Raw genomic sequence first — 18,049 nt, forward strand, 5'->3', positions numbered from 1 at the left:
GAAACACTTCATTTAGTTCTTAAAGGGTTAAGAAGAAGGTGCCCCCTCGCGCCGTCGTCGTCGCTCGCTCGGCCTCGGCTTCGGCTTCGGATTTGGCAAATGATTGATTGATAATATTTTTGGACAAAATTTATTTAATCAATCTTGTTAAATCCTTTCCTTTCTCTTATAAATTAATTCAGAATGTTAATTAAATAACAGAATTAATTTGGCGCAACTGAATTTATTTGAAATTCACGTGTAACGGTAATCCTTCCAAAAAGTCGTTACTTTTCCCAAACGGCAATCCTTTCGAAAAGTTGTTACTTTTCCCAAAGGACACAATGTTCTGGAAAAAATTGGTCTGAACAGATTTTTCTGAACAGACGCGTTATTTGCTGAAAATGGCTATAAATAAGATGTCTTTTTCGTTTTTTCAAACACTGAAAATTTTCCTCTCTGCATACATTTTCTTACATAAATAAAATTGTCGATCGACTGAGTCTGTGTGTGCTCTTGTTGTTGTTCTTGCGTTCGCTGAAGTTATTGAAGTTTGAGATACCGCTACTTCTTTAACAGGTTAATCCGTTTTATCTTGGGAGGAATTAATCTGTAACCTCGGGTACAGTGAGGGGATTAAATTTCTTAAGGAAACACAGTGGTTTCTGTGGACTCGGATTAAAAAATCATTCTGTCAATTTCATCTTTTTTCTGTTTCTGTATTTTTGACTAACCTGAATACAGGAAATAACAATATTCTTGCCAAAGGTTTCTAGCTTAATAAGACAACAAGCCTAATGCGATCCAAACAATAGTTTTTAACTGTTCTAATTGTGGATTACAATGTTGTTGAATCTGTTATTTGAAGTTAAGGTTGTAATAAAAATGTTTGATTAGTCTATCTGTTTTATTTTCAATTTTAAGTTATTACTTACATCTAAAAAAGAAAAACTGAACGTACCAATTGGACGTTATGGGCTGAAAATGAAAAAACTGAACGTACTAAGTGGATATTATGGGCATCTATACATATAACAACAAGATAGAGAGGAAAGCAAAATAGGGGAAAATATCAGCTTCCATGAATGAGCAAGTTCACTCCAACTACTGGAAAAATACAACAAACAGTATTTATTAAATCGAGGAGTATTATTCCAACGCTGTCATATAACGCTTCCAAAAATCATTCAGAAAATACAGAATCACATTTTTAATGACATATAATATAGCCTAAGAGAATTTCTTTCGAAGTACTGCAATCTCTGTCTTATTAATCTGGAAGCCTTTAGCAAGAACGTCATCCGAAATAGGTGGATTTGAAGCAAAGATTGAATTAGCAATAATGACAAATCCAGGATTTTGACTGTTGAAAAAGGAGAGATAAGTAGCTTTTTTGTTTCCCATATTATACTGGATGTGGATAAGACCTTTTGGGATCACAAACACATCACCATGATTCAAGATTTTAGAGAAGAGACGACTCTTAAAGAAGTTTGCAGCATCAGGGACAAGAAATCCTGCATAAACAGTACCCTCCAGGATAGTTATCATCTCAGTAGCTCGAGGGTGCGTGTGAAGTGGAGCAAGACGTTGAGGTTCCAATTCAGTACGACCAAAAAACATACCAAGAGTGTTAAGTCCAGGCATCTTGTTTACATCCACCAGAGTTGAAACAAAACCAAGCCCAGGAACTACATCTCCACTAACATTATGACCTGAGAAATAGAAATCATTCGCTGTTGCAAGGTAATTTCATGCTTTTTTTAGTTCTTTAATAGGATTACCAAAAAAAGAAAAAAGATGTCATCAAGCTAAATTATAATATATACTCCTTTCCATCTGTTTAAAAAAGAATGACTTAATTTGATTTGATACAGAGTTTAAGATGTTGTGCCGTAATTTTACTATCTTTAGAAAAATCACTCTTTGAAATGTTTTAAGTATAAAACAATTTGAGAAAAATACTTAGAAAGAATCGCCACTTAATTTTTTAAAGAAATTAAGAAAACTTATAATTTTCAAAGATTTAAACAGAAAAAATCACATGAAAATACCAAAGAGGGTTCGGGGTTCAATTTACACTTCCAGAAGGGTTTAAGCATTCGAAATGTCCGCTAACATGCGGTTGACCTGTGACTTGACTAAAATATATTTTGACTATTTTTTGGAAAAAATGATTTAACATAAGAATAATAATGTACGGTATTTGGTTAACTTTGAGAAAAATAATTAAATAAATCATGACACATTTTATTTCATTTTATTTTTTAGAGAAAGGAATCCAAAAATGAAACATTTGACTCGAAATACAACTAATTAGAATATTAATAAAACTAGATTAATTAGAATTTATTTAATTCATTTTGAAATAATAATTTAAACCAATTTAATAAATTAAAACATGAACATCATTTTAAATTAATTGACTAACCTTTTTGAGAAGATGACTAAGTAAATATATATATATATATATATATAATTGTAGATATAAAGTTTCGATCAATATATTCGATTAATAAAATAAATGAACACAAAACATGAAATGTATTAAAATTAAACCGACACAAAGAAAATAACTCATCTTTTGGGGAATCTAATTAAGTTAATTAAAAATTATAAAGTTAGAGTTAAATAACAAATAATAAATAATCACAATTAAATAATTAAAGAGTAAGGGAGAAATTGAATTTGGGCCTCCTTTTGGGCCAAATTTGCTGAAATTTTTGGGTTTAATCCTAAACCTGTTTTTGTATACACCTGATGTATATTAGTGTATATGAGCATATATATCAGCTCTTTTCATGTATCTATTGCTTCCGAACACCTGTATTTCGCCTCAGACCTGTATTTTCACACTTTTCGACCTGTATATGAGTGTATAACGATATATATCAGTGTATACATGCTGTATCTCAGCCTGTTTTCAGCTTTCTGAGACTTGATTTCAATTTCCAGCCCCTGTACAGCCCTATTCGGATGACCCGGCTGACTCAAACAAAAGAAAATTTGGGCCCTATGGCTCAATCATCGAAATGCAACGAGAGGGTGGAAGCCCATGAGGACTCGGACATATTTCACATGCAATAAAAAGGATGATAAGAAATTAGAATTGTCATAAACAATAATTAAATGTGCAATCAATGGGATGTAAGAAGGTAAATATCTAAGATACAAGACAAAACATGATATCATTGATCAAACAAGCAAACTAATTAAGGAAATTTACTACATTTATTGAAATGGAGTTTTCACACGACACATTCTTTAATTAAACTAAGTCGCATGGTGGTGCCCTATCAAAGCCACATGCCAAGTTTCATCAACTCATTTGAATCCATTGCTATGCCAAAATTCATGCTTAATCTAATTAATGTAAAATAGACTAAACAACATGAATATACCAATTTTAAGAATTGAACCTACAACAATCTTAATAAGGAGCAAGGCTTAAAGAAAGGTAACAACAAGTTTTTAACAGAATGGATAAGAGCATTAATACTCTTGACAAAATATCCCTCCTCAAGTATCCACTATATACCAATGCAATATTTTTCAAATGATCAGAGAGTAAAAGAAAATAAAAATAAAATCAATAAAGCGTCACAATGAACTTGAACATCAATTGATAGAGATTACACATTCAACATACATCTAAAGATAAGGAACTATACTAATCTTAAATTTATTAAAATCAGATTAGGCCATATATATAGTGCTAAGGATGTCATTACCTGCATGGTTTTAAATACAAGAGGATGTTTATAGTGTCAACTTACTAAACCAACATGCTAAAATTGTTGCAGACAAATAGGCTATCAAATATTTGACTTTTTATCAAGACCATACTCCAACACCAAATAAAAAAAAACATATAGATGTCTTAAGATGTATAAAAGAGTTAATCATGTGATAGGAATTAGAATAGAGACATAATGTTGGTCTTAGATGTACACAGAATGCATCCTTACCATTCTTGCAATTGAAATTATATTTTCAAGCATAACATGATTAAACAAAACTTCAAATGGGCTCAATGATAAGCAAAGCTAGTGTATAAATTCCAGATTCTGGAACCTCAATCAAATGGTATACCAACAAAGGGGACAAAATCTTCCATAGTCAAATGGTCCATATTAAACACAAGTAGAATGACAGTCTATGCTAATTTGAATGGCACAACAATCAATGAAGAAGAAGGAAAAGAGTAGCTATGGTTGTGTTCAAATTCCTAAATTGTACCATAATGTATTATCCATACCCATAAATGACATAGTAGCAATTTGTCTAACATAATCTTCTATAGCAATTCCTAAGCTAAAATATGGTAGATAAACTTGATGGAACTCATGAGTAAAGATTCTGGGAAAACTCATGAGTGTGATAATAACTAAAATCATGCTAAAGTAGTAAACAACCAAGCTTAAGCTTCTACTAATACATAAGGACGAGATCAAATTATTGTGCCATTGTATGCGGGTACTTTAAATGGAGAGGAATTGCTCGAGCTCTACAACCAAAATCAATCTACGTTAAAATAGATATGAACCATCAAATGCATTCTTAATATTCTTCAGGCTGAGAAAGCATAAATAAATAAAAAACTAACTATTGAAAACTAGAAAATAAACAAGATTCAAACAACAACTAATATCGAAAAGCAATACGAAGGATGAAGAACATCACCTTTTTTGGAGCAGCGACCTAAAACAAACGAGCTGAGGAGGGCATCAATTCTTCCACCGAAACACGACTCCAAGTAACTCGAATGAACAAGACAAAAATGAGGGAGAGTCAAGACTGATTCGAACAACTTTAAAGATTTTTTGTTTAGATACATTTCTTCCTCTCAACACTTAGCTAACTCTTAATATTTTCTCTCTCACCCCAACAGTGAGGAATGAGGGGATATATATATGAGGGAAAAAATCTAAAAAATTCGAGTGGGAAAAGGGTAGAATAGGAATTTGAAGCTCGAACTCGCAATTCAAATTCCCCCCCCCCCCCAAAGGAAGGGGAAAAGTTGTTCTTGGTACAAGATTTCAACCAAAATCCCCTAAAATCCGGATGACGAGATCAAGGTGGGCGGATGTTGCAGAGAAAGGTTGTGGGAGCTGCTGGAACGGTTTGGTGAGGGCAGCTGTTGTTGACGTTTGCCAGTTGTTGTTGACGTTTCTGGGTTTTGCAGTGCATTCATGTGCTGGTGAAGAAGAAAAAGGATGCAGGGGTCGTTTTGTATTGGCTTCTAGAGACGTTCTGGAAATCTGGGTTCTTTTTATGAAGGAGAAATGGATTTGGGCCGGGTTGAGGGGATTGTTGGATTGGGTCGGCTGAAATAAATTGGAACGTTGGGAAAGCTGAAGCAATGGGCTGTTGGGAAGGGATATTGGAGAGAACAAGAGGATTGGGCCTGCTTGGTCCTTGAAAGGAATAAAAGTGTAAATTTCATATATGACATATATTATATTAATATTTTCGAGTTATAGCAGTAGATTTAGAATTTCAAGTTATAACATTAAAAATTTAAGGTTCTAACAAATCATTTTTAAAAAATGTTTTTAATAATTGAAAAAAGTTGTTTAAAAAAAATAAAAAAATAAAAAAATAAAAAAATAAAAAAATAAAAGAATAAAAGAAAAATTAAAAAAAAACCGGAATTGATGGTAAAAATGTAAAAAAATTGAAATTGTGGTGTTAATTTAATTTGAATTTAGTGTAGATAATTAATAATTGGCACGAAATAAGGATCCAAACTATTTAAGATTATTTAGTATCCTTAATTCACTCAAATTAGTTAAAATCAAATAAAAATAAGATTTTATCTCTTTTTTTTCAACGTTTCTCTCTCTTCATTGTTTCTTCATTGTTCTGCCAGAAAAAATTCCAAGTATCGACTAATTGAAGTTATTTTTTTTATATTTGAAAAAAATTGATTTTTTTGTGATGGACAACAACGTTTCAATATTAATTAAACATGGTGGAAGATGGATCCTTCAGTTAGTATTTATTATTGTTTATTGTTTGTTTTTAAAATACAGTGAAATGAAAAAAAAAATGATAAAACTGTAAATCGTCAATATATTTAAGGTGACATCACTTTTTGTTAACTGTTGTGAAATATATAGTATTACTGATTTTTTGTTTTTGTGGTTGTTTTGAATACTGTTTTTTTTCTTCTTGAAGTATAAATTAAATGTATATTTTTGAATGAATTTAATAGAATAAATGGAAAGAAATTTGTGTGAAAGTGTGTTCAGTAATCTATTAAAAAAGTTATTTAGAATTTTGACGAATTGTATGAAAAGTGATTTAAGTTGATAATGAATTTGATAGAATAAATGAATTGAAATTTGTATGAAAGTGTGTTCAGTAATCTGTAAAAAAAGTTATTTGGAAGTTTGACGAATTATATGACAAGTGTTTTAAGTTGGTATTAAATTTGTAATTTTAGTGTTTATATTAGTTTTGTCATTTCTGTATAAAGTTGTTTGATAGTAATGAAGTATTTGGTACGAGCGAAATGTATATATTTAGAATGAATGATGATTGTTGTATGAAATGTGTATTAAGTGAGAATGAAATGTGTATTAAGTGAGTTTGAAATGTGTATTTAGTGATTATGAAAAGTGTTTTGTAATATACTGTCTGAATGATATTTGTATGAAGAAATAAAGACAAGTGGGTATAATTTTGTTGTTATTATAATGATTTTTATATATGAACCTATCCCTTGCGAGAGTCTAAAGAGAACGGTAGGAAGACCGCAACTTGAACGCTGGAAGGGGTTTGCTGAGTGAAATTCAAAAGGTCTAAAGTTACCTACAGTAGATGTCGTCAAGTTGGCCACAACAGGAAGACATGTTCAAATTATCCTGTGCAAAACTAATGACTGTTTATTTTAGTGGTTATATTAATGTTTTGTTTTGATATGAAACATAATTGGTTTGAAGTGCATTATAGCTTAATGTTTAATATACTGTTCATTATTTATACACTGTTCATTCAATAATCATAGAGAATACATACTGTTACAAATAAAATTTATTCTAGTTTAAAGATATTGTATATATTAGTGATAATTATAAGAAGGTAATTATGGAGTTCATTTGGTATCCAGAGTATTTAATGTAAGTTATCATGAATATTAATTTGGTTTCCAACTGGTGTCATATTATAAATAAAATTATAACAAACTACATGCCATTTGTATTCATGTTTCATTCCAACTCTAGCTTAAGTTATGGTCATACACATATTAATCAAATTTAAATCAGTTTTCATTCAAACAACATGTGTAGAATAGAAAATAATCAAATGTGAAAACACAATTCATAACATTTGTATATAAAAATTAAATCACGATTCATACAATATCCAAGATTTAATATTAAAGTCATAGTCATATACATATAAATTAGATTTCATACACCTTTTATTCAATGAGTGTACAACTTAGAAACACAATGATACTTTAAAATGGTGTATCCGAAATGTGCGAAGTCTGTATAATACTGGTTACACTACGTATATAAAAGATTGAAAGTTTCGAAGATCTCACCTGAAAGAGCAGTCACTCGCTCTAGGTCGACCCCGTTGAAAAAATTTCTCGCCTCCTTTTCTTTCTTCTTTCTTTTGTAGATTATTTACTACCCTAACTATTTACAGACTAATTATAAAACTGTAAAAGTGACCCACTATTAATTTTAATGCTATCTTCTATAACCACCAACTAAGTACATTATTAAAACTACCCCACTAATTTCATAATTATAGTTATGAATAGTCCAAAATATCCATTTAGAATCTATTGGAAAGTATTTTTTGAAATAAAAATCTCTAGTACTCAAAACGATCAAATGGGTCGTTACAATGTGACATTTTTAGAAAAAATCACTAGTTTGACAATTGATAGCATTTTCATACCAATTTAATCATTCATACCATATGAAGATTCAAAAGAAAATCAGACAAATGTGAAACACAATTCATAACATTTGTATATAAAAATCATATCACGATTCATACAATACCCAACCCCTTATATTAAAATCATAGTCATATACGTATAAATCAATTTTCATACACGTTTCATCCAGTGAGTTTACTACTTACAAAAACAATGATACTTTAAAATAGTGAATCCAATTTGTATGAAGTCTGTATAATACTAGTGTTCTGAAATTATAATAGCCAAATATTAATTCATGGGTAGATGGTATCTGAATAGAAGATAACATATGGTATTATATATCATCAAATACTTAAACAGAAAAAAATTATCCAAAAGTTAAACAGAAAAAAATTATCCAAAATTTTAAAAAATATATATGTAATTCTTAAAAAGTAGAAGCTGCAATGAACTATTTCAAATTTCTTGTCGGTGGTCTTGGTGTAGGATAATTGGTGGTATCCGGAACATGTTCTTTTGCTATGCGAGGTCTTCCAAATTTGCTAGCAACCGTACCAGTAGTGATTGCGCCATCCTCATTCTTTGTTTTTCCATAATACCACAGGATTGTGGCATACCTTTCACGATGGTTCTTTGCATCGATTTCAACAGCTCCTATGTCAAAAATAACATTGCTAATAATTCATATGTTTATACACAATTAAGATACAATAACATTAATGTTATTACATAATTCATACCATTTTACAGTCAAATTCATAAACATTTTTTTCATAATTCATACAAAATACATCACCCAAATTTTATAGTCAAATCCATAAATATTTTTTTCAGATTTGGAACAAATTTCACACAAACAACTGTTTTGAAAACAATAATAAGAATAATGTGATATAAAAAAATAACTATTTTGAGTAATGTGAAAATAAATTAATTAAATAAAGTACTTACCCTTACAATTTTTTTGGGTTTTTTGTATTTTGGTAATTCTGATTCCTTCTTCTTTGTTTTTCTTCTTGTAGATGGTTTTGATGTTTGAGCAACTTCAACATTTGTTGATTTTTTTTCTTTTTTTCTTTTTTGTTTGACTAACAAAATCCGAATCAGAATCAGGAGGGGTTTCAACAAGTGTTTTCCCCTTCCTCTTCTTCCCCTTTTGATTTGCCGGAATCACACTTTCCTTTGCTTCATTATTTTTATCTTTTTGATTCTTCGATCAAGAGGAACCACCGGTCGCTGGAATTTCAACAGTTTGAGGCGGGGGTGTTTGGGATAATATATTGAACGATGGAGCATGAACATCATCAATTGAAGTTCCATCAAATATGGGACTCTTTCGAGAAATTTCAATGGATTTCTTAAACATGATGATGAATAATCGTGGGGGAGGGGGGTGGACTATTCTGAAGTTAGACTTGATGAGAAACAATGGTGAAAGTGGGATAGTGGGTTGCGGCGTCTAGGAGTGAATAAGCGTGGGGGAGGGGGCTGGGATTGACGAATGGGGATGGTAACGGTAACCAAGGAAAGAAAACGTGTATGGAGAAATCCCTAAAATTGGGTAACTGAAAATTTTAGTTCTAAAAAAAGGAAGTGAAATAAAATTAATTACCGGAGAAATCCCTAAAATTGGGTAACTGAAAATTTTAGTTCTAAAAAAAGGAAGTGAAATAAAATTAATTACCTATTATTAATTAATAATAAAAACCTTTAAATAGATTAATAATTTAAATAAATATAATTTGATTTTTAAATAAAGCGGATTTAAAACCCATAATATTTACTCTTTAATGTGTATATGGGGTGATTTTTCCGGCATAAAATTGGATTTAAGGCTTAGCTATAGGAGTCTAGATTACAGTCAATTCAAAAACTAAAATATAGCCAAATTTAGTTAATTAGGATAGATTCGGCTAGCAATAGAATAAAATGAATTGATATTAATTAGTTTAATGGCTTCTTAATTTTAACGACATAAGATAATTAATTTAAATATAAAATAATTAATTTAGCTACAAATTATTTAACTCGGAATCTAAACCAAATTAAATTAACAAAATATTTAACTTTAAAAAAAGAAATCTTTTGAGACGACGTTCAAATATTTATAAAATATACTAATTACATATATAATTATATGAAATATATTTACTACTTAGAAATTATAAAAATCGATTGAAATTACTTAAAATAACCTTGAAAAATATTTGAATTTTAGAAAGCTAATTATTCCAAATCGTTTAAAAATTAAGAAGCTCAAAAAACTACTCCCTCCGTCCCATTTTATGTGGCACCATTTCCTTTTTGGTCAGTCCCAAAAAGAATGTCACATTCCCTAATATGGTACGTATTTAAGGGTACAATTCCTTTTTTACCCTTGTTGGTCCCACTTAATCTTAAAATAATACTCCAATACATTTATGAGGAGAGAGAAAAGTGAGTCTACTTTTTAAAGGGCAATTTGGTAAATATTTCAAAGTCTTCATTTATTTCTTAAACTCCGTGCCCGGTCAAATGTTGCCACATAAAATGGGACGGAGGGAGTAATTCGTATCNGGCCAGATATGTATCATTTAAGTTGTTTATGTCTCTGCATAGCACTGAGTTATTCTGTTGAGTAGGTTTCCGCTGAGTTAAGAAAGTCAGGCCAAGGGTTCGCTTGGGGCCAGCAATGGTCTCCGAGTGCCGGTCCCGCCCAGGGTGTAGGCTCGGGGCGTGACATACAAATATAAAACATAAAATCAAGAAAATAAACAAAATAATTAAAATGATTTGAGGGATATTTTTGTCTCTACAAAGACTTATCCCATGGTATTATATTCCATGTATTACTAATACCTCCAAATGGAAGGTATTAGTAATACATCCTATAATACCATGTAGGAGGTATAACTAATCCATGGGTTAATCATACATAGACCCAATTTCCTACCAAACATAGTACAAAATAATATCATACATAATACATGGACTATTTGTTTTAATGCGGCCTACCAAACGACCCCTAAGTGTCTACTTGTGCACACTCAAAATTGGAGGGCATAAATGTCAGATAAAGTCAAATTAATGGTCAAGTTTATGTATTATGCCTAATTTTTAAAAAAGGCTAAAACTTAAATAATGCCTCTCCATTTTAAAGTGAAGCAGCATTCCACAATCCACAATAGCTCATCTTCTCTGCCCTTCTAGAATTAAAGTTATCGCCGCAGCTCTTGGGTAAATTGAGCTATTTTATTTGAGGTTAATTGTTTCGAATCATTTTGATTTATGAACTAATTTCTCATTTTTAATAGTTAATTATTTGATGGTTATATGTTTGCGCAGTTTATCATGGATAAAGAGTGGATGCACGAACCAAAATTTTCTAAGAGATATGTTGAGGGCGTTCAATCTTTTATGAAACTTGTTTGGTCTCATTTTGATCCGAACACTAAGTTTCGATGTCCATGCCAAGACTGTTTGAATATAAATTTTCAAACACAAGAAGTAGTGTTTGACGACTTGTTTATCAAAGGAATTATGAAAGATTACGTGCAATGGATATACCACGGAGAACAAACAATCACAAAGAAGAGCTAATGATGAAGCATGTCGAAAAAATATAATGTAAGCAATCTTCTACCATCAAAAAATTGCATTCTAAAATGTGTAGTTTAATTGCTTTTTGTGTTTAAGGCTCCCTTTATTGTAGTTGCTGGTGATTTCTGTTCTGTTTTTTAAAATTTAAATGTGTAGTTTAAATGTTGTATGTACCATGTAGCAATTTAATTTTTTGCACAATTTTAAAACTTTGGTATTTATATTCTCTTAAACAATGGCAATGGCAAAGGGCAATTGGCATCAACATCAATACAAGTTGATGTTCCCTTCATTTGCCCTGGTTTCTTTAAGGATAATGTTTTTCTTTCAGTTCCGATTGAACATTTTCTCGTTGGCAACGAAAAGGATCATTTCATTGCGAAGCAAATTGCAAGAAAGAAAATTTTGATCAACATGAAAATTCTTATATTTCTGTCACAGTTTCAGGACACGAAACAATACATATAACTGCTTCTACTTTCAATGCGCAATAGAATAGCCAGACGAAGTGTATCAGCATCTACTGAGAGAGCTGCCCACTTCAGATTAATTTTCAAATTGTCCACATTACAATACATTGTGTCCATCCATTGGGTACTTCTATAATAAATGATTATCCTAACTTTTGTGCGCGGACAGTAAGTCAATTTACTCGTTTTTTTACAGTTAACCTCAGGATTTGGTTGGTTGGCATAGCTCATAAGACATGGCAGAAGTCATAACTCCCTTCCATAGTTATGGATTCTCATTGTCATTAGAATCATGCGAAGAACTTTGTTGAATGTTTCGGGAGGTACAATACAATGATTGTTGATTGTTTTTCCATTTATTTAGTAAAACCTTCTTCCTCTTCAAGCTTGATAGATAGGGAAGAGCTAATTAGCTCTTTCATAAAGCTATCATTTCCTCTGAGCGCTTCGTAATAACAATGCTTGATTATTCTATCTGTTTTATTTTCAATTTTATTAACCTTATGAGAAGAGAAACTACATGCAACTTTCATGCATCTGGAAAAAAAATAAACTGAACGTACCAGTGGACGTTATGGACATCTATATAGGGGAAATGTCAGCTTCCATGAATGAATTATAAGTTCACAACAAACAATATTTATTAGAGAAAAGTATTATTCCAATGCTGTCATAAGACGCTGGTGAGCAGCTAGCACGCTGCAAACACTTTCAGAAAACAAAAGATCACATTTCTAATGACACATATATTCTAAAAGAATTTCTTTCCAAGTAGTGCAATCTGTGTCTTATTAAGCTGGAAACCTTTGGCAAGAATATCGTTCAGAATAGGTAGATCTGAAGCAATATTTGGACTAGTAATCATGAAAATTCCAGGATTTTGACTGTTGAAAGTAGCGAGAAAAATAGCTTTTTTGAGTCCTACATTATACTGGAAGTGAATAAGACCTTGTGGGAACACAAACACATCGCCAGGATTCAAGGTTTTGGAGAAGAGACGACTTCTATAGAAGTTTGCAGGATCAGGGACAAGAAATCCTGCAAGGACAGTACCCTCCAGGATAGTTATCAGCTCAGCAGCTCGAGGGTGCGTGTGAAATGGAATAAAACGTAGTGGTTCCAAGTCAAGGCGACCAATAGAAATACCAAGAGTGTTAAGTCCAGGCATGTTGTTTACATCCACAAACTTTGCATAATAACCAAACCCAGGCGCTACATTTCCCCTAACATTAAGACCTGAAGCAAAGAAATCATTTGGTGTTGCAAGCTTAGGGTCTTTGTAAATCTTTCCATTCACGAAAACTGCACAGGTAAAATATAATGAAGCAAAGCATATTAATCAGATGATAAGAGCTGACAAAAATTATACGACATATATACAAAAACTACGCCTCATTCCTAAACAAAAATATAGAAGGATGATTAATTACCTGAAGCCTGAGAGTCGTTAACAGCAACACATATGTCCTGTAGAGGGTTGTTATCATAAGCATAAGCAGGGGAATTACAAATGAAAGCAGTAATGACTAAACTTGTTATGAACAACCACATACTCATTGTTATGCTTTGGGTTTGTTATGATTTTTTCCAAACAACCAGAAAGGTGTGACTACTTATGCTCTCATCTAGTTGAAATATAAGAGAAAAATACTGTGCATTGAAAATTCTGCATCTACACTATTTGGTAGTGCTAGTACAGAGTTAAAGTTTCACATGAACCAATTATATGGTGTCACGATCATGTAGATCTTTGATTGATATGTCACTCCCCCTCCATTCTGCATAGATTATTAGCCCCGGGACACATATACTAAAGCTTAGTGTACAATTTGCATGAAATCTATTTTTCAACTTCAAACTTGTAACTTGTAAGTGTTGCAAGAGAACAAAGAAGCACTTCTTGTAACAAAAACAAAAACCCCTTGGATCAGCAAAGGTTTGTTCTACACCATGCCGCTAGAATTAAGACTGCCACCTTCATATTTGAGTAAGGAATAAATATCAGACCCTACGGCGTTCAACTGACTAGTAGTGCTTGTGACTTTTCTTATTACGGCTTGGATTGAATACTAGACAGGAAAGGAAATGATTCATTTGGATCGACATGAGTGACCAACTACATTGCCAGAATCCATTTTGTATAGTTGAAAGAGGTTGACCTCCTTGCTTCTTTCATGGTATACTCCTCTTCCCACCAAGCCCCTTTTCTCCTCGGTCCACAAAGACAAAAATGTAGGACTGGTGCCAACAGTTCATCACGAAAGTATTGACTCACTAAGTCCGGATCACTAATTAGTAATATTAATCCTATATAATATTTATATAAATTGAAGTCTTTTAACTTTTACAAGTGAAACTCCAGGATCTTGTCCTAGAGCTTTAACTTATACAATTTAAACTCCAAGCAAGCATACTGTCCCAGAGTCCAGTAAAAATATTGGAGTTCAAACTTCAAACTTATACTGTTATACAGTTCAAACTCCAGATAATATCACGGACTTTCAGTAATTAATAAAAATCTTGGCAATTTTCAAAAAGGTGCAAGTAAAGCTATTTGATGATTACTCTTTAATCTATATTCAATTTGTAGCTAATATATGTTTATAAACTTAAGACAAAAGGCTTCTCTACTTCTTTTGGCTTCTTCTTCCAAAACCTTTTGCTGAGTTTACTTCTTAGTATAGGGAACTGCTACATACTACTACTAACTAGGTTAGTACCTACTCCTTAGTGTTGCCAAAGTAATTAATTAATGCAAACATTTGATAAACAATTTAATGAAAAAATCATGGAAGTTATTTGACAACATCCATGTTTATCTTGCATTCACATTAAATATGTTGTAGCTTGGGTTGAATGAATCAAATATAATTACTTAATTTGCAGAGGGAAAACTAGAACACTTGGAAGTTTTTCTCTTATATTTGCACTCCATTTTTTTGGTAGACACCAGTACTAGTTTAGACAAGAATGTGGCGGAGCCAGAATTTCGACTAAGGGGTGTCAAAATATAAAGAAGTAAAATTGCGTAGAAGTCAAGGAGTGTCAATATGTAATATATATATATATATATGTGTATAAAAGATATGTTTACCTAGCTACATAGTGTAATATTCTGACGAAGGGGTGTCGATCAAGACCTCTCAAGTATATGTGGCTCTGCATACACTAATGAATCTGCAACGGCTTGGGCAGACAAACTAGGAACTACTTCTGCTAGACAAATTTCGATCATCTAGATGCAATTTACTTTCCTACTGCACAACAAGCGTAATGTGATCCAAAAAATAATTTTTAACTGTCTTAATTGTGGATTACTATGTAGTTGAATCTTTTATTTGAAGTTAAGGTTGTAAAAAAAATGTTTGATTAGTCTATCTGTTTTATTTTCAATTTTAAGTTATTAACCTTACAAGAAGAGAAACAATATGTTACTTTCATCTAAAAAAAGAAAAACTGAACATACCAAGTGGACGTTATGGGCTGAAAACGAAAAATCTGAACGTACTAAGTGGATATTATGGGCATCTATACATATAACAGCAAGATGGAGAGGAAAGAAAATTAGGGGAAAATATCAGCTTCCATGAATGAACAAGTTCACTCCAAATACTGGAAAAATACAACAAACAATATTTATTAGATCGAGGAGTATTATTCCAACGCTGTCATATAACGCTTCCAAAAATCATTCAGAAAATACAGAATCACATTTTTAATGACATATAATATAGCCTAAGAGAATTTCTTTCGAAGTACTGCAATCTCTGTCTTATTAAGCTGGAAGCCTTTGGCAAGAACGTCATCCGAAATAGGTGGATTTGAAGCAAAGATTGAATTAGCAATAATGACAAATCCAGGATTTTGACTGTTGAAAAAGGAGAGATAAGTAGCCTTTTTGTTTCCCATGTTATACTGGATGTGGATAAGACCTTTTGGGATCACAAACACATCACCAGTATTCAAGATTTTGGAGAAGAGACGACTCTTAAAGAAGTTTACAGCATCAGGGACAAGAAATCCTATATATAGAGCACCCTCCAGGACAGTTATCAGCTCAGTAGCTCGAGGGTGCATGTGAAGTGGAGCAAGACGTTGAGGTTCCAATTCAGTACGACCAAAAAACATACCAAGAGTGTTAAGTCCAGGCATCTTGTTTACATCCACAAGAGTTGAAACAAAACCAAGCCCAGGCACTACATCTCCACTAACATTATGACCTGAAAAATAGAAATCATTCGCTGTTGCAAGCTTTGGGTCTTTGCAAATTTTTCCATTCACGAAAACTGCACAGGTGAAATAAAATGAAACTCTAAGCATATTATTCAGATAATAAGATCTGATATAAATTATACAACGTATATACAAAAATTACGCCTCATTCCAAACAAAAATGTATAATGATGATTTACCAGAAGCCTGAGAGTCATTAACAGCAACACATATGTCCTGTAGAGGGTTGTTATCATAAGCATAAGCAGGGGAATTACAAATGAAAGAAGTAATGGCAAATGTTGCTATGAACCACCACATGCCCATTGTTATACTTTGGATTAATTGTGTGTTTTTTAAACAACCAGAAATGTGTGACTACTTATACTCTCATCTAGTTGATATACCAGAGAAAAATAATATGTATTGTGTAAAGATATGACATTTGGACCTAACACAACCCCAAAAGCTAGCTCATGATGGGAGGATTTCCCAAAATTGTAAGTCTATTCCGCAACCAATGCGGGACTCTAATTCACTCTAACATATTGAAAAGCTTGCAGCGACACTATTTGGTGGGGCTAGTATTAGAGTTAGAGTTCCACATGAACCAATTATAGGGTGTCATGAAATTATGTAGGGACTCAAAAAAATCTCCGTTTGAAAGAGGGGTAATTTTATGCTAGAAAATAATAGGTTGGGTTTTGAGGGACCAGTAGATTAGGCAAAGTGTAAAAGTAAAACATACTGAATAGTTTAGGTACGATTTTGACTATTCTCTGTAAAATGAAGATAAACAAAGTTCAGTAATCTGCACTATCTTAGCATAGTTACCTTGTAGTTATACATAATCTCATTATAAGGCGCGGTATAACCTGAAAGCTTGCCAAATCTGAATATCGGATCCTACTGAGGTTCAACCGGCGATCGAGCCTAGTGGTGCTTATGGCTTTTCCTATTTCGACTTGGATTGAAAATACGGGACAGGAAAGGAAATGATTCATTCAGATCAACATGAGAGTCCAGTTGCATTGCTAGATTCCATGTTGTATATTTGAAAGAGGTTGACCTCCTTTCTTCTCTCATGATATACTCCTCTTCCCACCAAACCCCTTTTCTCCTCAGTCCACAAAGACAAAATGTAGGACTGGTGCCAACAGTTCATCACGGAAGAATGGACTCACTAAGTTGGGATTACTAATTACTAATACTAATCTAATATAATAGTCTATAGAACTCATTAAGTCAGGATCACAAGTGAAACTCCAGGATCTGTGTCCTAGAGCTCGAACTTACACAATATAAACTCCAGGCAAGGATACTTTCCTAGAGTCCAGTATAAATATTGGAGTTCAAACTTAAACAGTTCAAGCTCCAGATAACGCGGACTTACAGTAAAAATCTTGAATTTTTTTAAAATTGCAAGTGAAGCTATTTGGTGATTACTATTCAATCTGTGTTCAATTTCCAAATTATTTAATTTTTATCTACTATATGATTATAAACTAAAGACAAAAGGCTTCTCTACTTCTTTTTGACTTCTTCCAAAAGCTTTTCCTGAGTTTACTTCTTATTATAGGGAACTGCTATATACTAGTTAGGTTGGTCCCTACTCCACTAGTTTAGACATTAGAATGTGGCGGAGCCAAATTTCGACTAAGGGGTGTCAAAATATAAAGAAATAAAATCGCATGGAAGTCAAGAGGTGTCAATATGTAATATATATACATAAAAGTATATATTTATATAGCTACACTGTGTAATATTCCGATGAAGGGGGTGTCAGTCGACATCTCTCAAGTATATGTGACTCCGCGTACACTGAATTTCTACTTACTAGAGAAACACGCAGACTCTAGAAAGGTAATTAGATCAATGACACTTGAAAAACTTATTGGATGAA

At 32.3% G+C, this 18,049-nt stretch overlaps 2 protein-coding genes across 3 annotated transcripts in view; both read right to left on the bottom strand.

The window, feature by feature from the left end:
• LOC125861954 (germin-like protein subfamily 1 member 13) overlaps positions 1-18,049 on the bottom strand; it is a 143,791-nt gene that overhangs the window by 46,743 nt on the left and 78,999 nt on the right. The gene's annotated exons all lie outside the window — the stretch shown is intronic.
• On the bottom strand, positions 1,061-16,473 carry LOC125861991 (putative germin-like protein 2-1). Of its 2 annotated transcripts, XM_049541956.1 has the most exons (3): positions 16,347-16,473; positions 15,867-16,220; positions 1,061-1,406 (listed from the first exon to the last, which is right to left on the bottom strand). In XM_049541956.1, exons 1-3 carry the CDS (start codon positions 16,471-16,473, stop codon positions 1,210-1,212), a joined length of 678 nt encoding a protein of 225 aa, XP_049397913.1. In that variant the 3' UTR covers positions 1,061-1,209. The 2 variants fall into 2 exon arrangements, with proteins under 2 accessions (XP_049397913.1, XP_049397921.1); XM_049541964.1 differs by lacking the exon at positions 1,061-1,406 and having other exon boundaries at positions 15,462-16,220.

This window comes from Solanum stenotomum, chromosome 1 (genome assembly GCF_019186545.1).
Source record: "Solanum stenotomum isolate F172 chromosome 1, ASM1918654v1, whole genome shotgun sequence".
NCBI classification, from domain to species: domain Eukaryota; kingdom Viridiplantae; phylum Streptophyta; class Magnoliopsida; order Solanales; family Solanaceae; genus Solanum; species Solanum stenotomum.

Excerpts from the sequence above, each read along its gene's own strand:
- LOC125861991 (XM_049541956.1), bottom strand. The coding sequence starts at position 16,473 with ATGGGCATGTGGTGGTTCATAGCAACATTTGCCATTACTTCTTTCATT. Across the intron at positions 16,221-16,346 it reads TAATGACTCTCAGGCTTCTG|TTTTCGTGAATGGAAAAATT; the intron begins GTAAATCATCAT and ends TCACCTGTGCAG. Across the intron at positions 1,407-15,866 it reads TGTGTTTGTGATCCCAAAAG|GTCTTATCCACATCCAGTAT; the intron begins GTCTTATCCACA and ends TGATCCCAAAAG.